Source organism: Serinus canaria, chromosome 4 (genome assembly GCF_022539315.1).
Source record: "Serinus canaria isolate serCan28SL12 chromosome 4, serCan2020, whole genome shotgun sequence".
In the NCBI taxonomy this organism is placed as follows: Eukaryota; Metazoa; Chordata; class Aves; order Passeriformes; family Fringillidae; genus Serinus; species Serinus canaria.
In genome coordinates, this window is record NC_066317.1 from 3698671 (window position 1) to 3722978 (window position 24308).

Here is a 24308-nt window from a genome sequence, read left to right on the forward strand (position 1 = left end):
GGCTTTCATCAGCATCAGTGGTGCTAGGGCTAAAACAAGGTGCTGTTTCTCACAACTACGAGAATCAAAATCCATCCCAGGTGGGAAGCTAAAGATTAAAGCATAACTCTGTGAATAAAGGTGGCAGAATCTGTTGGTATATTTGTTTAAACTATCATTCAGCTAGTTACAGACCAGGTTGTGGACCTTGTATATCATAGCAGGGTTTGTAGAACCATCTATCTCGATGAAGAAAACATTCCTAAGTATAAACAAAATCTCTGTAGTTTGGTCCCGTGATGGTAACTCAAACTGCAATCAAAGATGAGAAGAATGCTTTTGGTTGCACATGTAGAAAGCAGGCTGAATTCAAACTCTAATTAAACCAATAAAAAACACACCTATGAATTTTGGACCTCCAAAATTCTGCTCTGCCCTTTAAATTTTAGATTGGGATAATGACTGCATTAGAAGAAAATGACCAACGGGCCCATCTCCCCCTTAAAATTCAGAAAAATTATAGGAAATTCAGAGGGGGGGAAAAATTGGAAAACTCAAGAAATATTTGTACTGCATTTACCTGGAAATAGAAAGTAGCAATATTTTAGTCCTTTGGAGATCTCCCTTCTACCTGTTTTCCACTGTCAATACCTGTACTTTTCTTCCATCATTAAACTTGTCCCTTTCCTCTCTGTCTGTTTGTGGCTTTTTTCTTTGGTTTGGCTGCTTTTTTTTGTTTCACTTCCATGTACAGACTGACAGTATATTTTTGGGGGAAGTCTATTTCCTATTCTAGCCTGTTAATATGAAAGCTCCTCCCTTCCCTTCCCCATCCCTTTGCTCCCTCCTTTCTTCCCCTCTTTCCAAATTCAATCTGGAGTTGCACACACTATTTTAGGTAGACTGTAAGATGCCAGTGTGGTACATGGAAAAAAGATCCCCTGCCAAAGGTAAGTAGTGCTATGAAGAGACACAGACATCTGATCAGCCTCATATTGCCTTCCATGTTTTTGCTTAGTCTCCTCCTGTAAAGCCCATCTGTAAATTATAATCATACTTCTGTACTTGTTCACCCCACCACCAAAAGAATATTTCCCTGATGAGGAGATTTATGGCAGCTTTGTCCTTCCTGCACAAGTGTTGGTATTGATGCCTGTGGCTCTGAGACACACAGGAGCTTAGAAAGTGCATCTATGCTGAAAAGCTGAATTTTGATCACATTTGCATTCAAATACAAGTATTTTATATGGCCTAGAACAATGACAGAAGGATTTTTAAAGCACCAGTAAGAGCTGAAACAAAAGTCTCAATGACATTAGTGCTCTTAACTCGGTTTGGATCTTTTGAAAACCTCACTCAAAGCCCAGCTCTGAATTCAATTTCTTATTTACACATCATCCTACACACATGGGACTTGGATCCAACTTGGCTTCCAGGCTCTTTTCACTAATCAGGTAAGTCTTTGATTCTTATCACTATTTCAAAATACTGCTCTGCCTACAGGTTTATCCAAGATGTAATCTCTTGTGAAGCAGATATTTAGAGGAAAGCTGAGCTGCTCCTTATCATGGGTCCAGATGAAAAGCTAAAGTCAAATGTAGCTGAAATGTCAAGGGAATGAATTATTTGTGTAGAGGAGCCATCTGAAACTTCACTTGGAAAGGGCAGTGAACTTTTGTAAATGGTTTTCTGAAGAAGCTATTAGAATTATTTTATACAATATGGCAAGGCTGCCAAAGCACAATTGTCAAGTTTGCTATGGAAGCATTTTTAACAGTGAATTTTAAGCCATCTCCAATAACAATACTTCCATTACATTCACATTAAAAGAGGAATTTATATGATTTATGACAATTTTAACACATTTTATTAGCACAGACTGGAAATATTATAATACACCAGTTTTGATCTCACATTCTAGACAGTCTTTTCATAAAAGCAGCTACCTCAATCAAGGGTTAATATATCATCAATTTATGATTGAGTTATAAACATCCTGCTATACAACTGAATTGAAAAGTTTGCATTTGGAGATGAGTGGCTTTCAGACAAAATATTAAAATTTCTGCTGCAAAAATAAAAGACAAAATTTATTTCTTCAACAAAGAACTGCTTAACTCCTCCTGCCTTCTCTAGAGGAACCACTCTTACAATGTTCCTGCTTGAGAAAAAATAATATATTATGAAACAACATGAAAGATATTTCAATGCATTTTTCCTGTAGGAACATTTATAACATGAACTTTACTATCTCTTACAACTAAGCCTCATTCTTTTGCTTTCTTCTCCTAAGGAAGAAACAAAAAATAAGAGGTTGAGGTACCAGCAGGCTCCAAAAAAAAAATAGTAAGTGTGGAGTTTGTTTGTGGTTCAGATGGAAAACTTAGTGCTAAGTGGCAGAGCAGAAATTTTGAGAGAAAATAGTACTGGGATTAAAGGGAGGCAAGCTGGGGGGCCAAAACTCCATAAAAAAAGAGTGACTACACAGGATAAAATACCTGTCAGAGGATTTTGAAATAATGAAGGTAAAAGAACAGCAAGAGGGGCTCATCTATTCTGCACATAGAGTCAGCTGACTATTTCCAGACATTTCCTGATTTTTTTATTTATTTGTTGAACTCTGAGAAAAGATGAGAAGCAGTTATAAAGAGAACTTCACACCAGGTGATGTGATCTGGGAGGAGCATTGCTTGTCAAGTATCCAGGAGGAGAGCTCAGCAAAGGACCAGCCTGACCCTGGCGTGCTGCTCCAGCTGTTCTGGAGTGGGGAATGCTCTGTGCACTGTGAGGAAGGGGAACAGCAGGGAAATGACAACAACTAACACTGTGCAAAATGTTTCTCCTCTCTTTTTTCCAGGATCCTTTTCCAGATTTGCTAGCTTTAAAATTCCAAACCCTTTGGTTCTAAAAAGGTTCCCTCTTCCAGTCTTGCCCTTTTACCTGATGCAGCTTTCTGTACCTGAAGTCAAACAGCTGGGATTGCACTGATTGCATTGGTGGTTTGGCACAGCAAGTGCAAACCTTAATTACACAGCTTGGCACAATGGTATTTGCAATGGCTCTGCTCAGCTTGGAATGGAACAATATACGATGAAGAAACCTGACAAGATCTTCAAAACCCTGTGGATTCAGAAGCTCTGAATGAACTCACTGCTGGTAGATCTCTTGGGAAAATATGTGAGCTTGGTAATTTCATGGCAGTCTTGGTGCCCCCATCACAACTTCACAGTACCCAGTACAACAACTGGCTTTATTTTACAGTAGACATTACTTTTGCATGCCATTCCATAAAGGAGAAGTTGGGGTCACTCAAGAGTTATGTTTGACAAGTGGTTTTCAGGCTGGTTGCTTACTAAAGGAAGCCCTTCAGGTTTTCATCAAATGATTTAAAAAGTAGAAAAAAAATCCTGAAACTCTGTGTTGAAATGATCTCTACAGATGCAGACTTGAACTCTTCCTTTACAAGCTTAAGTAAGGCAGGCAAAGACTTTTTCTTTGTGTGCTGATCAAGTCTCCAGTTATCCTCTACAGCATTTAAAGGAAAAACCTATTCTTCATTGTAAATATCTTAACAAAATTTTAATTGCAGTGCATGTGAAACCTGCACAAACATCTGGGTTGGTACAATCACTGCACACTCCCTTAGGCTGAGAAAACTCAGCTATGAGAGAAATAACTTCCTGAATTTACAGATTAACTATCTGGATGAAGGCTTCCGTTGTGGGGAATTAACGTAAAACCAACATTTTCAAACAAGAATCCTCATTCTTTCGTACATTTTTTAGACAGAAATCTTAAACAAGAGACTCCCCTCATAACTCCAGGCAATTCAAAGATAAGATGCTATGAAAATAACCAGGTCATTTCTAAATAGGTGTCACGACTGAGCTGCTGAACAGATGGAGTGTTTCTCTTGATGTTTCCATCTAGATCTGAAACAGCAGATTGTAATGGTTTTAAGAAACATACAACAAGCAGAAGAAAAGGAGGGACATTACAGAAGTAAAATACATTCCCAATCACAGGAGCACTTTGGATTACAAAGGGTGACATGGAGTACAACGTTCAGTTTCAGTGTGAGCTTTAACTGATTGAGAAGCAAAGAATTCAGCACATTTATATTATAAGTAAAAGTTTCCACACAGTATAAACCAAGAAAGAAAAGAAAATTTTAAAGAAAATTCTTTTTTCCCCAAAACCCATGAATAACAACTGATTTTTGGCTTTGATTTGTGAGAATGCTACTCCTCACACCCCCTCTATGCAGGTTGTTGTTGGCACATGGCTCTATACTGCAAACAAAAGCAAAATATCTGGCATCTGGGTACACTTGGTTTTCTTCCTAGAGTACTGAAGTGGAACTGATGCAAGCACCTGACACTGTGTATATAGAATTACGAGAAAAACAATATTAAACACTGCTGTTTGGATTGCAAAGCGAGGCACTTGGAATTCTTGTTGCCTGTGTCAGCTTAATCCAATCTCCTTGGTTTGTGTGGCCAGAACATCTGCAATCATTGCAAGGATTTCCATCTGACAAACAGTTCTTTGCTGCTTTGTTTTGTCATCTTTCTGTGCTCAGCACCATTCCTTAGTCAATGCATGCTCTCCAAAGGGTGCCCTTCGTACTGAATTATTTTCTCACAGAATTTTTGCTCTTAGCACCCAAATCATTCAGAAGCCAGGGCTCATCTTTACACTGTTGCATTCTGCAAATGAGTAAATAATGCACAGATGGAGCAGCACTGCCACCAGGGCACTCTGTGTCCCTAGGTGTCCAGTTCAAGGCACTTCAAGGCATCTCCAGAGCCCAGCAGCACATGCAGCAGTGACTCTGTCAGTGTGATCCTTAACATCTCTCTGTGAGTGTTAACACCTGGCAGACTCCAGGTGGAATTCCAGAAAGGGAACCCTCAGGGACCAGCTATGAATTCCAAGCCACAAAACCACCTTTTTTTTTACAACATACTGCTGTGTTAGAGTATATTTCCTAAATGCATCCCTGAAATGGCACTGGTAGGGCAGAAATTCTGAAATTTAATCAAATTCCATCAGCACTGGGCAGTGGTGCTTTCATTCCAGAGCTTTGGAACGGCTGATCTTCCAACTTCCCTAGCATTGCTTCGAGGCAGCTTTTTGAGACCCAAAATAAACCCTGGAATACCATCATGGAGCACACTGTAACAGGGGTGTTGAACTCCAGATACTTGCAGCCTCCTACCTCACAGATATGGGGCTGGAAGAGGCTGTGCTCCTGGTGAGCCTGCATAAGGCTCTCAGCATCAATGCTCACACACAGGGACACTTACACTGAAATATGGGGCAATTCAGACACAAAGATTTGTGTCAAACCAGCCCTAAAGCAGGCACTGGTAGCCCATCTCAAGGTAGAAAAGTCAGAAAAAAGGGCCAAGTTTGCACTGGTAGCTGTGCAATATAAAATCCAGAAGGTGGCAGCAAATATTCTTTGTTACAAGAAATAAACAGTTTATTCCAAGGAAATCTAAGGTGCCTATGGCCAAAAGTTTCAGACATTTGCTTTCTGTAGGCATAAATGTACTGTATTTAGAGAACTGCATGTGGATAAAGATTAAATGATAATGAAAAGCTGGTTTTCTTTCATTTGCACAGGTGCAAAGTGAGCTAACTAAATAATTTATGACAAGTTAGCAATAGTCTTTTGGTTTTTAAGCACACGGGCTTTTTGCAGAAGTGAAGGCCTAATTCTAATAATTTACTTTCCTCTTCTACCAGTAATTGACAACTAAAAAGGAGTTTCTTTTCAAAAGCAAAATTTTTCACAAATTTTGTCACAAACGTGAGTTGCCACAAAACTTATGTGAGATGGCTGACAGTAACTGCTTCCTTAGTTTGTATAGAAATTATGAAAACAAGACTGTTCTTACCTGAAATAATACCACATTTAGAAACAATCTCAATTTAGAATAAATTAGATTCCAGTCCTAAAATTCCCTATCAAGCCCTGACAAGACAGCTTTGAGGAAGACAGGGTCAGGCCTGAACTGAGTGGTTCTAATCTAATGCTGGTCTCAGTACAGCCACTGACAAGATTTTATTTGTTAGACAGAAAAGGTTCCCTCCCCAAACATTAGCCAAATTTCTTCATTCCTGTTTTAGTCTACTGTAAAATATTTCAAGAGTTTCAAATAAAAATTATTTTCCCATTTTATTTCAAAACTTTTGATAGCTCTATTGTAAAATAGTTGTAGCAGTGACTGCAAAACTGGCAGCATTTTAGAGAGAAATTATTTTTTCATTACATAAAGTTTAAATAATCAATGGCTTGGGACAAAAAAAAGAGCTGTAATATTATTAACAATATATCTCCCTTCCATACTCAGTTCAATTAAAAAAGCTGAAGTGCTTCTTTCATGTTAAAAAAAATGAAAATAAGAAAGGAATTGAAAGGCATAAAAATTCAGTATTATTTATTTTGTCCTAGCATTTTTCTCAGTGGTTTGGTCTCCAACTGGAGTGGCCATTGCAAGTCCATAGAAAGCCAAAAGAGAAATGCATCACTCTGGGCTTTTTACAAAGATAGAGTCACTTTTTGAGATAAAACAACTGTTTTATCTGCTTCCTCCTCCTTTGTCCCCTTTCTGTGTAAACAGCATCCAGGCACTATTGTTAATTCAGATTTTAATGTGCTTTGATATGGGATTAGGGACCAGGACCACAATGAAAAGACAAAAATAAAATTACTTCAATGACTTAGACACGAAGGTCCAGCTTTTCCAAGTGACTTCATTAGGGAGGAGTTTATGTGGAGACAGTTTCACTGGACTATTCAGATATTCAGAGCCCAACCCACTTTTGTCTCCTTGACTGGTAAAAAGGTAGTTGTGGCATGTAAACAAACACACACACACCCCCACACACACACACACAGAGTTTTCTCTTTCTGAGATGTGCCACCTGAGACACAAAAACAGATGCTGAGAAATCATTTCTCTAAGTAGTACTATGCATTCTTATTTAGCCTGGAAAAGCAAAAAAGACCTTTCTGACTCCTGCCTTTAAAATTTGCACTGTTTTATGAACCTAAGTACTGTTCTTTTTGTCTTGCAGCTTTTCATAATTAAGAAGAAAATTGAAATAGCTGTAAGTTCCAAATAACCCATTTTTCCTGACTATTGGTAAAGATATTATTAAATCAAAGGCAGACAGTCACACTTTTCCATCTTACATTAACTAGATCTGCACATGCACACACCTAAGTACTGCTTTTACATTCATTTGCTTATATATGGAAATAGTTACTTTTGGAAGTAGTATTATATAAATATTAGTTTATATTAACACACATCTTATAAATATCAGAGATTCTTGTGGTGTCATGAATATTTGCTTCAGTGAGCAGTTTATAACTAGTTTGCATTGTCAAAATCAGTGTTAATCTAAAACTCACCTCAACAGTTTAATCTGTTTGCACAGACACCCAAGGCCTTCAATATTCCCTTCAATAATATTGTAGAAAAGGTTTTTCCCTCTGAAAACATCCAGGAACTGGAAAAGAATAAATTAAGCAGTGTAGAGGCTTTTAGTTTGTCTTGCTGCATAGTACTGCAATATTCTAATAACTGTTTTACTACAAGATTATAGGAACACAAAAGGTGAAAAAGTAATGACTCTGGTAGCATTTCACTTTTCTCTCCTTCCTTGATTTCTGAGGTGAAGAATGGAAAATCTCTACCTCTCTTTTTATGATCTTTTTGTACCTTAAGGGAGAAAGAAGGGAGAGTAATTATTCTCTAGTTACAGTTCATGTTTTCCATTGTGTCTGGGGTTTGTGCATTGTTTCTACTACATGCTTGTCAACAGATGTATCTCCAAGATTTAAATATAAAGGGGAAATATTAGAAAGTATTAGCATGTCTGGCTGCTGCTGTCCAGCAGATGAAGGATGTATTCTAGTTGCCTTAATTTCAGAATTTGTTAGCTTGAAAAGGCTGAACACCAAAGTAGTGTATTAGTTAGTTAGTTAGTTAGTTAGTTAGTTAGTTAGTTAGTTAGTTAGTTAGTTAGTTTAGTTAGTTAGTTAGTTAGTGGGGATCTTCCTCAAATTCCTTCAGGCCCTTATGGAATTGACAAGGTTCCTCCTATGTACTTCAGCCTTCTTCCAGGTAAAACATCTGGAATGCTGCTTACCCTCACAGGTTTTGCCCTCTCACAATCCAAGAAGATAAATATTAGTTAAACCCACACACTGTTCAGTCCTTACTTAAGGAAGCAGAGACGATCCTTACTTCACCAAAGCTAGGGGAAACAGATGTGCATTTTCACATTTTGGAATTTCAAATTTAAAACCCAGCCTAAAGTCTTTAGTCTAAATAAGAGTCCTCAGAGATTTTTTTCTAAAGACAAGCTATCAAGTGGGAAATGGAAGCCCAGACAAGGACTTCTACATAAATAATACAATAGAATGATTCATCTTGATAAAAAAAGTAGTAAAACACAATAACTCACCATTCTCTGATTAAACTCTGTCAAAGAAAATTAGTTCCTGCTTTATAACTTATGATTACACCCAAAAGATACTTCCATAACTTAATGAACTCTGGAGTTTCTCTCTGAACAGCACAGACTCAACAGTATTTTCATCTAAAGGTCTTGAAAAACCAGAAATTTTATCCAACACTTGTTTAAACAGTATCAATTCCCTCTGCATCTCTGAAATCCTACGAAGTACTCACAGGGCTTTGAACAGAAATTTCCATTGAAAAAGGGGAACTTTTGTGCTCTAGAACTCTCCTGAGAGGAGCTAACACCAGTAGACTAATGAGGTGGGCCTGTTTGATCAGCTACTTCATCTCTCTCTATGACCGCATCTTCTTAATTGCTTTTTATTCCTAATTACCACCTAATTTCTTGCAGTTTGGGTTATCTGATTACTTTCTAACATAGGGGGGTGTGTGGGTGGGATTAATAATGTTGGGGAGTTTTCTCTCTGGAAATGCAAACTGGAAATAGCTGATCATAGCTAAGAGATGACAGGACAGTCCTGTCCTAAAGCATCAGCTGTGAAACTTGTCAGAACTCTCATGACATAACCTCTGAGTGTCACTACACTTTTTAAAAGAGATTCAGGCTAAGTATGACCCAACTGACTGAAAGTTATGAAATCTGAAGTCTCTTCCTCAGTTTCCATCTCTCATACAGAAGGCTGATATTACAGCATGATTTTAAAACATGAAGCAGTGGTCCTGTGGCAGAAAAATTTAAAATGTGACATTTCTATGTGAATCTTTGCTAGATCAGCTATACCTTGAATGATCACACACCTGATTGGCTGGCTGTTCTCTGGTTCCTGCTCACAGTATTTTAAGTTTGGGAAGCTCATTAGGAAAAGTAACACAGGGCAATGTTGTTCAGAGTAAATTCTAGCAAAGTCTCTGGCAAAAGGAGCCAGGAATTTTACAGCAGATTTCAGAATTAATGTAATTTAAGCCTGAGGACTGAATCAATGAGTGTGAATCAGTGAGTTTAGCAAGACATTTGTAGAAACTGTAAGAACAAGGTAATTTGTGTGACACACAGACCAGGTCTGGCTTGGGGACAGGCTGTACCTGCTTTGTGCGCTGCCAAATGGCTGCTGCAGCAGAACCTTCTCACAAACACAGTTTCTGTTTCAAAGTGCTGCATTACTAAGAAGATTAGGATTTGTCAAAAATGAATGGATTGCTCCCATAAGTGGGTCGGAATGTACTGAAATTCTGAGGGCATTGCCTTTTAAAGAAGCCAAAAGTAGCGTCATGGAAGGGCATTAAGTGAATGATTGCATTAACGCCTTTAATTGCTTGTGTTCACTTTTGTGCCCCAAAAAGAGAAAACTGGGATCAGTCTAAAATTTTTGAGTAAGAAAAGCCTTTCTTAAAAGGAGAGTGCCAAAGATAGGTTCTTGGACAGATGTCCTAGTCAGAGCCTGTTATCAAATAAATTAGGCTGTGCCTAATGTTAGAAAGAATCTTGTAAACACACACAGAACTGTCACAACATGACTCCCTTCTGCATTAAGAATGGTCTTTCCAGAGCAAGGCACACCAGCTAAGTAGTGGGAAAGCTGCACAGTTGCTAATGCCACTGTACTTTTTCAGTAAAAGCCTCTCTTTGGTCTGCTTGCTTTCCTCAAAAATTCAGTTTGCTGCATCTTTGTTCCTGTTTCTTTCTCTGCCTCCTGCCTTTCCAGTAAATTCAAGTTCTAAAAGATACCCGTAGATATAAAAAGGGACTGCCAGGATGTCACGTGCCTTCAGGGTCTTTTGTTCCAGTTTGGAAGTTAAGAGAAGGAGCTTCCTTTCTTGCTTCTTAATAACTGTATTTGGTATTTTGTCTTCCTAGGGAAGGAGCAGTGGCCGCTCATTATCGCTTCCTGGGAGACCTTCTGCATTCACTCCTCGAGCCATGTCTCCTACTTCTCCTCTTGTATTTCAGCCTGCCCCTGACTACTTCAGCAAGCCAGACACAGCAGCTGACAAGCCTGGCAAGAGACTGACTCCCTGGGAAGCAGCAGCCAGATCTCCCCTTGGCCTAGTGGATGAAGCTTTTGGCCCCCAAAGCATGCAAGAATCCATTGCTGCTAACGTGGTGTCGGCTGCTCGCAGGAAAACGCTTCCTGAGCCCCCAGATGAATGGAAACACAAAGTTTCTTACGAGCCCCCAGCCCCAGGTGGCAGCCTAGCCTTACTGGGAGGGAAGCAGTCGGGGGTTCTATCACCCCAAAAAAGCTCCCTGTCTGCCCCAGGTGCCCCCAGCCAGGCTGGCCCTAAGCTGCAGTACCCCTACTGCACCCAGCGCTCCACAACGGATCCCGATATAATGTCCATGGATTCCAGGTCTGACTATTGCTTGTCAACAGCTGATTCAAACTACAATCCACAGCCAAGGGGATGGAGGCGTCCAACATGAGCAGCTGAAGGGCCTGGGGCATTTTACCTTCCTCCAGCTCAGCAAGCCCTAAGATTTGAGTTGGAGAAGGAAAGTTTCTTGCTGGCTTGGTGATCTCTGAAGTAAAAAAATGAGGAGACAAAATTGAATGGAGCACAGTTTTCACATGACTGCAGCGCTAGCAGCCTCTAGAATAGACTCAGTTTTACACCTAAGATTGTTCTGTTTGTCAAAAGGCAAAAATATGCATTTCTTGGGGTGAGGGGGGAGATGAAAGTGGGGCAATCCATGTACTCGATGCAAAAATCTAGCAAGGATGTAGAAAGTGACAGCAAAAATGCTTGCAGTTAAGTAATGTGAAAAAAAAAGTAAAATAAGGGCATTTTAAAACCAAGAACTATTTTACAGGATATTGTAGGTTTTCTGAGTATGTTTGGCATGAGCTCTAAGTTACTAAATGTAGTCAGATTTGCAAAAGTTCTAATGGAAGTGGAAGACTTTGAAGCACTGGCTTATTTGCCATATGTTTTTTTACTGCATTTCTATAATGAGCTAAGAAAGTAAATCCATGAATATCTTTACTGTGGCAACAGTTAAAACACATCTGTGGCAATGGTACCTGAACCAGCACAATATGTGGATACAGGAAATCATACAGTCACTCATTTCACATAGAATTCAAGACACGACATCTTGTAATTAATGTGAAAACATCAGGAAGAGAGGCATTGTTAATAGAGATCAGTACCATGATACTTGAACAACAAAAGAGTTGAGGAGTATAAACTGGATTGCAAGTTATTTTTGTAATAAACTATCAAACAAGTCAGAGGCTGAACAGCCTTTATTTCTCTGTGAAATGCACTATTTGCTGAACATTTACTGCTCCAGTGCCTGGTAATCCAACTGGCTGGGCAGATATTTGTGTTTCTAAGGTAGCTCAATGTTTAGAAAGCTTTTGAGTTGTATCCTCAGTTGGGAAGACATAGATAAGTTGTTTAGCAAGGACAGTTCCCACTCTAGGTAGAAGTTGGCATGTGACAGAGGGTTCCTGATACGTGGTGCAGGGTGTGAGTCTAGGAGCAAATATTTGGGTGGTTGGTTATACCCAAGTGATGTTGATGGATCTGAAGGGATGCTGAATAATTTTTGCTGGTGAGACATACCTTGCATTTGCAGCTTATTTAAACAATAGAAATATGTGGCTAAAAATGTATGTATTCCAGGCTTCCTGGGTAGTTTAGATGTTGTTAAAGCATTAAATGAACACCCCCAGTTTTACAAAGTGCTGTCAATCCTCCTTATTCTGTGGGGAATTCTTGAAAGATCTGTCAAACACAGTCAGCTGAAATTACTGCAGCAGCACTATGAACTCTCCTTAGTTTCAGTAAGGCTGTCACTGTGAGTGAAGGGATTAGATTAGAAAAAACTAAAACATATATGCAGCCAGAAAATATATAGAACAGAATATTCCCATCTGCAAAGGATTTTCACTTATAGCAATTATAAAATGCAATTGGTATGAAGGAGAAAGGAAAATTAAATCCAAGTTCAGCTGAGGTGGAACTTCCCCTAAAAGCAAATAATTACAAGAAAAAAGATAGCCTTAATGAGTTTAGATTGGCAGAAATTCTGTAGCCAAACAGAAGTCTCCCTAAAATTCAACTGATCCTTCTGACCCGTCAGGAAATGAAGATTTGAGAGTGTTAAACCTTTAGAATAAGAGCATATGCTCTAGCACTTTACAGATGTATTTCACAATATGAATTTCAAAGAAAAAAAAAGCAATTTAGAAAAATTACATGAACAAGGCTGCCATGGTATGCCTGAAAATGAGCTTTGCATCTCAGAGTTATGTATGCACATAATCAGAGTCAATTTTCCTACCACACAGGCAAAAATAGATTTCTTTCTGCAGAGTCCCTTTATGTTCCCTTTTATCAAAATTGGGAATATTCTACTGGTGGCACTGTGCAAGTCCCCTTAGCCTTGAGGGCTTATCCTCTCATCTAAACCTGTTGCCCTGAAGTACATGCCAAATCCTCACTTAATTTCAGTTAAATTATAAATCAAATTGAAATTCGGTGAAATTTATAGGTCAAGGTCATCAAGGCCTTAACTATTCAATAAATACCAATGCATATGCCTTTCACAGAAGGCCTACATTCTGAAAAGTGCATGCCTCTTCCATATTTTGCTGACCTGTGGTCCATATTACCACAGAAAAACAAGTTCCTGTTTCCAGGTCAAGTTCAGGTTTCTGTTTTTAACTGTTTCCTTTACGTCATTAGAAAGAAAACCAGATCAATGAGATTGCATTAAGGCATATTCTTACCCAACACTGTTATTTTAATTCCAAGACACCTAATTGGACACCTAACTTTTACATTCCCATTGAATGTAGTGGTGTGAATTCTGAGGTCCTGCATCTACCAGAAGCAAATGTGTGCTTAATTTTAAGGTACATGCAATTAAAAACTGCATGAACCTTAAAAGGGTTTTTAAATTTTGATATTGCAAAAAAAGTTAAGATACAAAGTGATCTTGGAAAGGCTTTAATGCTGTGATCACATGGCATTACAGGAAAACACTCTCTAGGATGAAGCCCTAATTCCCCACTCCAAATAGGCAACAAACATGGAAGTGAAGAGTTTCAGACAGGATCACTGACTTTCTGTCAATTTCCCTAGATCAAAAAATGTGCAGCCTTATAATTTCATTCTCTTCACAAGTAGGAATTAATCTCTGACTACTCCTGTGAACAGGAGAATCCCTGACGCTGAGATTCACATGGCTTTGTATCATATCATAGATTAATTTGGCTGTTTAACATGACCTACTCCAGATTTCTATTTTTCCTCCTGCTGAGGATTTCCTAGCTCTCTTTCCCATGTGGATTCTCCCATATCTAATATGGAATGACTTCCCAGTGCAGCATTTCCCTTAATAGCAACATTGGTAAGTGGATCTGGCCTCCCCGACGCCACCTATTTTTACAGTCTGTGGGCAATGGATTGTCTCTGAGTTCTGTTCCTCTGCTGCAGAGAAATGGAACTAATAAACAGTTTTAAAGTTATTAATGGGAGGGCAGACATGAGGGCAGGCATGCAGACAGATCACATAGCCTTGTTTGGAAGGAAATCAGGCTAAATCCGGATTGAGATCATGTAGTGATTTTGAAGAAAGCAGCAGGCCCAGACCAGTAAACGAAATATTAATGCATCAGAGCTTTAGAAGGACCCCACAGCATTTTCCACTTTCTGTCCTTCACCCCATTCCTCCACTAGCAAAGCATCTTTCTACCAAGTAGTTGTGACTGTTGTGTGTGAGTTCTGAATATATTAATGCAAGTATTTCATACATTTGCTTTTGAATGCACAGATCTGCTCAGTTAATGTGAGGAAAAAACTTTTCTTGATATTTTAAATCATTGGCTTTGTGGTCACCCTCAGAGGTGTCTCTGTTAACATGCAGAGCATTTGAATACACAATATAACTGAAAATTAGTTTCTTTAGTTATGTTAGATGATGATGTTCACAACTCTTGTTCATAGTTTGTTTTCATTTTGGTGTGCTTTAACACAACCAAATATCTATTCCCACTGCATTTCTGCCTAGTAGCAAGAGACTGAGTTATCTTCATAAAAGACTTTTCACTTCTAAAAACTTTTGCTAATTGCAAAGGACACTTGATTTGACAGTGCATGCCAGCGATGTAAATTGTATCACATAATAAAGTGATTTGACCAATCAGATGAGAAACACAATTTTGTTTTCCCTAAATTCTTGTCTGTTTGTTTAAATAATCTGAACCCAAGTAAAGCCTAATCTCTTTTTTTCTGCACCATTTTTAGACTCACTGACTTTGCCTGTCAGTGACCTCGGGCTGGTATGAGCTTCTAGAAGCTTAAATCAGCACCAGGTCAAAAGTCAACTTATCAAATTTAGTGGAATTTCATTTCCATACTGACTAAGCGGGGAAGGAAACACAGTGAAGCACAATCTAGCCAGGTTAAATAACATAAAACAGAACAGTTTTTATTGTTTGAACAATAAAACTGTTTTTCAGCCCAACCACAAAAATCTGCAACTAAAATCTCCTTACTGTACTTACTTGTCTAATTTACTTGCACCTAACCCTCTGTTTAGTTCCTTGTACATTGATGTATTCTCATTGTTTATTCTCAATTGAAACATACTGTTCAAACATGAAATAAATATTGTGAATAAAGTGTGAACCCAGTCTGTACACTATGCAAGCTATTTGGATAAATAGCTTTTCAGGAAATAAGGCCAGCATATACAATCTAGCTGTGGAAAGTCAGATCAGATTTTCACTATAGACATGAAATGAATCCCAAAGCAGTTTTTGCATTTGTACAGCAAGCAGGATTTTGTCCCCAGTACAAGAAAAATGATTAATGCCTGTAAAACTCGGGGAACTGACAAAGCTCCACAATAGCATTTTAAGAGCTTTGCTCTACAAAGGATTTACAAGGTTATAAGAGACCCAGCACTATTCCTTTCCACGGCTACAGTTCCATTCTTCTTTGGTAAGTTCTTAAATGCATCATAAAGAAAGGAAGCATAAGCCAGATTCACAGTTTAACATAACTCCCTTGACTTCTGTAATTGGCAACAGATTAAAAATCTCCCTGCCAGGGGAACAGTCATAGGTTTTGTAGGATGTTTCACTCTGCAGAGAATGTACCCTGGGTTTCTTGGAATGCCCTCGATTTTCTGGTGCATTCATCAACACTTTACATTTAAAATGACTCCAGTGTGGCAGACTGCTCCCTTGCTAAATGTGAGGCTGATGGAATGAGGAATTTAAAGTCCAGAAAGGCAGGCATTTCCAGGCCAGTGTCTGGTTTTCCTCAAACTGAACATTTGTGCTTTGAAATTGTTCCCTGGATATATTATTGGGCCTTAAAAAGAAGCCTTGTGCTGCTGCTGAGTCAGAAACAGTGCTCAAGATGCTGGAAAATGTCTGGTGTTTGTTCACACATTTTCAGTCCTAAAAAAGGACTCAAGTATTTCACACTCAAAGTAAAATGACCTCGGGGGTGTTTGTGTGCATGCACATGAAGCTGTGGGGGTTTTGTGGAGAAATAAAGGTAATGGTCAATTACCAGATGTTCATGGAGAACTAGGAGAACATACTGTGCTGCACTACAGTTCAAACAGCTGGAAGGTTACAATACACTGACACACAGATAAAAAAGAAGGTGTTGATAAACCTCCAGATCTAATTTTGTCTTTACAGTAAATCAAAACCCAAGGGCAATTCTGTCTAAATACTGAAGAAGTTCATGACTAATTTGTTTCCAGTAATAAGGAAACCAAAGGAAAGATGCTAATTGCTGGGCAAACAATGTTGTATGTTGTAAATAATTTAAACCAGGCTGTAGACAAGCAGAATTTGTCCAAGGCAAAAATGGAAAATAAGAAGCTTTACAGAATTCTAAATCAGAATAGTAAATGTATTGGTATATTTTCCCAGCATGAACAACCTCACAGAATTGTGGCAGCTATAAAACAATTGCCACTCTTTATATTATTTACAATTGCTAAGTAATTTTCATTTTGATTAGTTACTTCCCTATATCAATGGATGCACTTGAGTTTAGTCTCAGAAAGTCAGTAATATTTGAAAATCAAGAATCAATATAAAGTCAGCATATTCTTAACTCTGTGGTATTTCTAATGTTCTGGGGATTTTTCCAACAGAAAAGCTTATAAGCATAAACAGCAGTTTTGATCAGGTGCACATCAGCTACTCTGATTTGCCTCTTCAAGACACTTTGTATTTAAATACAAATATATGGCCTATAAAATGGTTTGTATACAAAAAAAGGACTTGAAGCTCCCTAGAGAATTAGTTGTCTACAAAACAGAATATTTTAAAGAAGATGATCAATATTGGCAAGTTTTATAGTTTAAGAAATTCCCCACCAGACCCACATAATTTCATCATTTTGTAATAGTTCAAGATTATTTTCTCTGCTTTTCTGTGGAGTTCACAGTTCTTTACTTCCTTTGGCAGTTTAAAATCCCAAAAGATTTTCCATGTGGCAATAGAATAAAAAGATTAGTGTAGAAATTAATAAATCTTCCTACTGAATCAGTATGCCCTGAGAAAACCTGCATTTCACAGAAACACCAAGAACAAAACAAAACTCCTTGGACCACGTGGAGCAAAATCCTGTTACCAGCTAAGTCAACAGGAACTTGACTAATTTACCACTTAGGCCAGCAGAGCAAGGACTCCATCTCACACAGAAATGTGCAGCACAACAAAACACAACAAATTTACAAGCCCTGAACTGGTGTCAGCAGCTCTGTAGATTTTTGTAGCCTGCAGAATTACAAAATGTGATTGACAAAACACCATGGCATTAGTCAGATTTTCTAATGTTAGGAATTTGCTCACTCGTGTGCAGAATTATAGAGAGTTATCTCAGCTGGGACTCTGCTGAGGCTCAAGTTGCTGTCTTGGCCTCCTGTATAAGTAGTGTGAAGGGGCATTCTTAAAAAGAAATTAACTCCATCCTCAAACAAATGCCTAAAATAGGTGCACTGGACCCAGGACCCCAGACACAGCCTTACACCTCTCCAAACTCACCTAGGTTTGCAGAGGTCTGTTTGGATAATTCTGTGCTTGAGAAATGGATCACCAACAGACCAGAAAAACCACCCAAGGACAGTGAAGAGATGATTGTTATTTTGGGAGCCATAAAGTTATGGAAGTTTAGGCAGATGCTTCTTGAAAATCAACTGGAAGGCTTCTCAAAGGAACAGATCACCACTCATCACTTCCTACACTTTAATAAGCTGCTGTTTACCCTGCAGAATTAGATAAAGATCACTGTGTTTTGGATGTTTATTATTGGAGTTAGATGTGACTCCTCTGCATGCAACCTCAAATAAACAGCAGTATGAATACAGGTTTGGAGAGCAGCAGTCCAAACAGATACCATTCAGACAGTAGCAACAGTAGCTTTGTTTTTCCTTGTGACCTTTATAATAATTTCTGCTGCTCTGAATGCTCTGCCATAAACTGTGTACTGGAGGGCAGAGAACACAAAAGTAGTTAGGACTAAGTTCACAGCCACAATGAGGATTATGGGCACTTCCAAGAAACATTGTGATTTCTTTTCCCCTCAGATAATAATATGATTGTACCTTTCATATTTTTACTTCCCTGTTTTAAATTCTTGCCATTATTCACCCTCTCCATTTCAGATACTACAGTGTGTATGAAATGCATGATACTTTTTGATAAAGCATATAAACTTCCTGAAAAACCATAGCTAAACTAAATACAGGAAATATGTTATATTGAACACTCACCTACATATACACAGAAAGCTCACAGACCACAGAAGATGTGAGGTAGGCAGAGAGCAGGAGGGAAAGAAAATAAAATCATGTTTTACCTGTAAAGCAGAAAGATTCTATTATATCAGATTGTAGGACATGGTAGGTTTTCAAACATCTATTTCCCTCTGCATTTTAGAGACTGGTGCAATCTTTGGAACAAGGATGGTCAGTTTGTCACTAAACACTTCAAGCTGACTAATACAGTATCATCAGGTTTATTGCTCTAAAGTTTTGCAAGCCCAAAAGAGGACAAGCAGTTGGACTAAGCCTAGTGGTGTCCAACAGAGGGCAATGGTACACAATCCATACAATCCATACTATTTGCTCTCCTGACCAAGCCTCTGTTTCAACAGAGAAGCTGTGGCACAGTTAGAGATCTGTGGGGACACCAGACACCAGGCAGTGTCATTATTAGCACATCCACTGGAACTCAAATGCCATAAAACTTGTTTGAGCTAAATCAGATGATAGAGGAGGCCGTGCTTAATGAGTCTCACACAGACTGTAGTTAATTACTCCTGACCACAGCAGCATGGGGTGGACAGATGTCATTATCTCATTTTACCAATGGATGAGAACATGGAATGGAAAGAACATGTGCACTGCCCAAGGCTGTTGGGACAATGGCAATGCTGCACTTGGATGGGGACATTCCTGGCTCTTACCTTCACCTATAATCCACTGGCTATTTATAGCAGTCATGCATACTTCACAACCAGCACAATTACATTCTTACAGCTCAGAAAAGGAAGAGGAAGGAAGCTCCAGGTCCTTTGAAGAAACAATCTAGTAATTCAAGAGACAGATCAAGGCATGGCCCAGACTGCCAGACAAAATTCACCAAATCCCACGACAGAGAATGTGAGGCTTTGGAGCTGTTTACTCATAGTGACCACAGCTGAGTGAGCAGAGATTAACCTCAAAGGGCAGTAGAAGGATTAGTTTAAAATATCAGAATTAAAAGGGTGTCCACATTTGCTTACCATAATGGAAACCCCATGTCTTCTCCCATGTCACCATGCTAGTCTCACCTAAAGTCTGCAACAAAACAAACAAAACCCATCCAAAGGAACCAAATCTTAAGTTCCTGTTAAATCATGAGCCTCCCCATGAGCTATTGCCAAATCATCACTGGCAATGTCTTCAGTCTGATGTCTGTCACTAAGGAGCACATCATATTTCTGTATCTGTCCCGAGAGTAATGTAAAACATAGACTCAGCTGCTACCAAGAGGATCAGCCCTGCCACTAAAGGGAAAAGAATGGCACAGCCATACTCAAAGGCACCCAATGAAGGCATGTTTATGTCAGGAGTCACTTCCATTAACCTGGGGAAAAGGTGACATACACAAAAAATTATGAAAGATGGTGCAAATGTTTTTCTAGTGTCTCCTTGAAAACTGCATAAATAAGAAACTGTGATTAATTTAAAAATGAGTGAGCAAAACTTGACCAACTTGCTACTTCTTTCCCAACAAAGAGAAGTTAATTAACTTCTCCTTCTTAGCAGGTGGCATAACGATAAATGCATATAAAATCAGTTTGCAGACAAAGTATTTTGATGGAAAAAAAGCTTAAAGAAAAAAAAAATCTGTGCTAATGGATTAGCAATAGTAACTGCTGGAAACAAAAGCCTCCTGGAAAAGAGAGACAGAAAGAACATAAACAGAAAGCAACACAAACACTGCTAAAGAACCTTCCTTGAATGCACAGTGGCAAGGAACAGCCTCAAGGAAATGAACAAATATATAGTCAGTTCATGTGATTACGTGACCACCAGCTCCAGCGATTTCCATGCAAGATGCTGAGGCATAGTCTCTGGGGGAAAGAGAAGGAAGCTGGCATAATTAAAATGCATTATGTGCACAGTCAAAAGTCACACACACTTTGTTTACAGCTTCCTTGCCATGCAGGCCCAAGTCACCATCCATTTGCATGACAGTGCTAAATAGCTGTTTAATTTAACATCTAACAGTAAAGACAATTCAGGGGGAAAAGCAAAAACATTGGATTTGTCATCCCTAATCATCCATCTATGCCTCTTCTTTCCTATTGCACTAGAGCATGGCTATTTGTTCTAAATCAAATGTCACAGCACAAAGATAAATCCTTCCCTAGAAAAAAACCTTCAGCCTTGGTATTTAATTGTGTACATAATATATTATACATATCATTTATGCCTAGTCTAGTAACACTGAAGAATACCTCCTGTCAGAGTTTGGATGAAAGGGAGTCCACATTTCTGGGAAGTTTTACTCTTCAAAAAGCCTTAATTCCTGTACCAATGACTTTTACTCTTGCAGTGTGTTTTTTGAGGGGGATGGAACTATAAACACAACTCCAGACCTTTGCCAACAATAGTTTCTTGTTTCTTTTAGTTCTGTTCACTGTTCTAAGTGAAAGAGGAATTTGGAAAAGCAATTAAGCTGCAAATGTTGGCAGCTTCTGTTTGATTTAACAGATAAGCTTTATCTGAATTAAGGAGTATAAAAGTGTTGGTACAGCAAGTGTTACTCCACTGGGCACAATGCCCACATTTAGGGCAGCTCAAGTAATGGAGAAATTACTCAGGAGAGTAAAACACACATGTGCAATCCCACAATGCATTCCCATATAGTGTGAGGAGTTTTAATTCCACATCTGTAGAACATCAAGAGTAAGAATGGAAAACATCTATGGCATGGCTGGACTCTTGTAAAGTGGAAAATATGAGATGGTAGGAGTTTTGTTTTCTGCTAATCATCCAGCAAGCCCATTAGTCATGGAATGCCTCTAAACAAAGTGAATCTGTGAAGAAAGAAATGGGAGCAAGAACATTAAGAGAAAATACAGCACATTTCAGAAGTGAAATATTCCTTCTCCCATTTTAAAATAATTCTTCTGGCAAAGATGGGAGTATGGATGAAAATGTGGCCTTTGATTCTTCATATTTAAGAGCTATGTGAGTTCACAATTATTTGGATGTAGCAAATTACTTTTTATTAAAAAAAATTAAAGGGGCAGACTGATGATGGTCTCACCCAGAAAGTATTACTTCCAACACGATTGCTCACACTTGGTAAAGAATAGGGTCCAACTTATTGTGCATTGATTGTATATTCCAAATATCCAGTAAAATACATCCTTTCTGTGGCCACCTACTGATCTTTTCTGCATGACCCCAATAAGAGTTAAAGGAAAAAAAAGGGAAAAATGCCAAGAATTAATCACAAACTGAGATATTATCCCTAAAACACGTGCACAGTAGTACAGTAGGTGTGCTCCACACAATGAAAACTACTGCAATATTTTGCACTTAAAAGGGTCAAATTGATAGGCATATTTGGGGGTATAATGCAATTGTGACATGTGACAGTTTTAAAATTTGTACTTGCCTAAGATACTGATACTGTATTCAGTTTCACTGACTAGCAGAGCCTTTTAAATGGGTTTGGAAACAGTGTTCAAATTTTTGAAAGGTAAAAAACGTGACGTGTCTTGATGACACAGCAACAAAGAAATATTACTTCTAATTCACCACTTTTGTGCTAACTTATAAAAAGAAGTCTGCTGAACTACAGGCTTTCTACATTTTAGCCATGAAGTATTCTAATTAACTTCAAAGTTAATGGGATCACCAGAAAATACTGGAATACCAAACACTGGAAATGCCACAAAGCAGAACAGCAACATCCCTACATTTAGGGGAAATTCACTCAAGATGGTTGCTAACAATTTGCACTGCTGAATGCAGAAATAAGTTCCCTACACATGAGACAGAGGGAAAAAATGCCCCAAAATCAAACTGATAGCTTGTGTTGTTTCAATGGTGACAGTGGTGTTGAATTTTTTCCAAGCTGGATTTTTCCCACAAGGAGACTGCTTTGGTGGTGGGCATATTTTTCCTCAGCAAAATTAACAGTGACAAGAGAGAAACTCCAAACCTTCTTTGATAATGAAAGCACCAAATAGAAAACAAATTCAGCCAGACTATAATCTTAGAAGTGAGGTCTACATGTCATTTCTGATCATTGAGAAAAAACCACAACAGCAGTACAGCCTACATCTTCTCTGCTAATACTGAGTCTGCCTGTGAAGAACACCCAGAGAAGAACCTTCACAAATGCCAGAGGCAGACTTAGAGCTTTAGGACTATCCCCTTACTAATAAATAATCATTCTGTGACTTTATTAAACAAATAATATCTGAAAGCTTCTAAAATACATCCAGGTTGCCTCACAAGCCTGGTTGTTAACTGACACCAATGCAAGGGGAACATCCATTGCTTTTGTCACATGATTGTCAGCTGAAGAGGACCAGAGTTTATTTGGATGACTCCTTTATTTCTGCTACCTTCACTATGGAAGGACTTAATTTCTCAGCCAAAATTGAACAGGTCAGCAGAAAAGCTTAATTTCTAAGTAGTCAATTCTCTGAATGAAACTGATTCATTTTGCACTAAAATTTCTGTCTTTTTTGTATTGTATATTCATTTGCCAAAATGCAGCATTGTGCTCATCCAGAAGACCAAAATAAATTTCTCTCTCTTCAGAGGCCAAATAAGTACCTAATTTTCCCTGTACAACTAATACAGAATTAACTTCTTACATATACTGTAAAAGGAAACTCAGTCTGTCCTAAGGGTGAATTTTCCTCAGACCTCTTCCCTGGAGAAAACTGACATCCCAAGAGAGGATCTGTTTCCTGAGTATCATCTACATCTACAGCCTTTAACTTACTCTCTAAGGCTTCACATGTCCTGAATAGAGAGAAACAGACAGTTACTGAAAAATGTTGGTCCAGGTTTGTGGTTTGGTTAACCAGCAATCTCCGTTTCAAAAGTCCTTTTGCCCAGTATCACACTCTGAAGTCTAAAATTAGCCTAGCCTCTATATTTACACTGTTGGATAAGGTAAGTCCCTAAATTCATGTTCAAAGCATGTAAATAAAAATGACTTTGTAGAAGCCTTCAGATCTGAAAACAGTAAATGCCTAAATGCCCATGGTGTCTTAAAATCAGCCCCCTGCTCTGTAGCCCAAAAATGGTGCTGGCATATGCAATTTTGAACACCTCGATTTAAATGCTTTCTAAAAACAGTCTCAATAAAGCTGGTGACAATCTAAATCAGGAATTTAGAGGCCTGCTGGTTTCTCCCAGTAGTAGAAGTGCTTTCTAGCTTTGCCAGCCCAAATGTTTTCAGATGCAGGAGGAACAAAGGAGGGTTTGATGTTACCCTCAGGACTCAGCTGCAGGTCCCCCCGCACTGAGTGCTCGCAGTTTCCACTGACGTTCAGCTGAGCTCTGCATGTGCTAAAGGGGAAATCTTATTTGGCAAGTGACATCCACACAGCATTGCAATCCACTGAGTGCAGAGACAAATCCTGCTTTCATCCTTCTGCAGCAGCAAAGCCACATTAGCTGACACTCCCTTCCCTGAACCAATTGTGGACATATCCTTGTTTTGATTTAAATATGTTCCTGTGCAGGAAGGGCAGAGGACTGTGATTTATTTTCACAGAAAAATCTGAGCGCCTATTATGATTAATGGGAACATAATTTTTCATAACACTGGGATACTAAAAAGAGAAAGAAATGTGGGACAAGTTATGTAATATGTACTTACTGAAATATGCTTCACGTCTCTGAAAGGAGACATGATTTGCCATCTCTGGAGTGAACACCAGCTTTGCCAGGGAAAGGGAGGGAAACTTCAACACTTTAAATCACAAATCGCTTCCCCCTAATTTATTCTAATTTATGGTGAAATGTCCATCAAAAACTACTACACCCAACACCAGAATATTCACTGCATGACATATTCCCACCTCAAAAAGAACTGCATCATCCCTGTGACACGTAGGCCTAAAACTCAGTGAAACCAATGAGTACAAGAGCTGCCTTGCCCCAAACCCCTGAGGATAAAGCAAGGTTAAGGCAGCTGCCCTGTGTCAGGACTGAAGGTTCCTGCAGACTATGAGACATTAGTCTGAATCACTTACAAATAGCAACTGTACCCAGAGGAACAAGTGTCTTGGAAAGAAACCACTGTTACCTAGGATGAC

The 24308-nt window shown here is 38.7% G+C and overlaps 1 protein-coding gene across 2 annotated transcripts in view; it reads left to right on the forward strand.

The window, feature by feature from the left end:
* SYNPO2 (synaptopodin 2) overlaps positions 1-14651 on the forward strand; it is a 76698-nt gene extending 62047 nt beyond the window's left edge. The window contains exon 5 of one of the 2 annotated variants that reach the window (XM_009096280.4): positions 10339-14651. In XM_009096280.4, the coding sequence (XP_009094528.3) occupies positions 10339-10905 (567 nt within the window). In that variant the 3' untranslated portion in view covers positions 10906-14651. Of the gene's footprint in view, positions 1-2836; positions 4417-10338 lie in introns of those variants that run through there. The other variant, XM_009096281.4, reaches the window with a different exon arrangement.
* The last annotated feature ends 9657 nt before the right edge of the window (positions 14652-24308 follow it).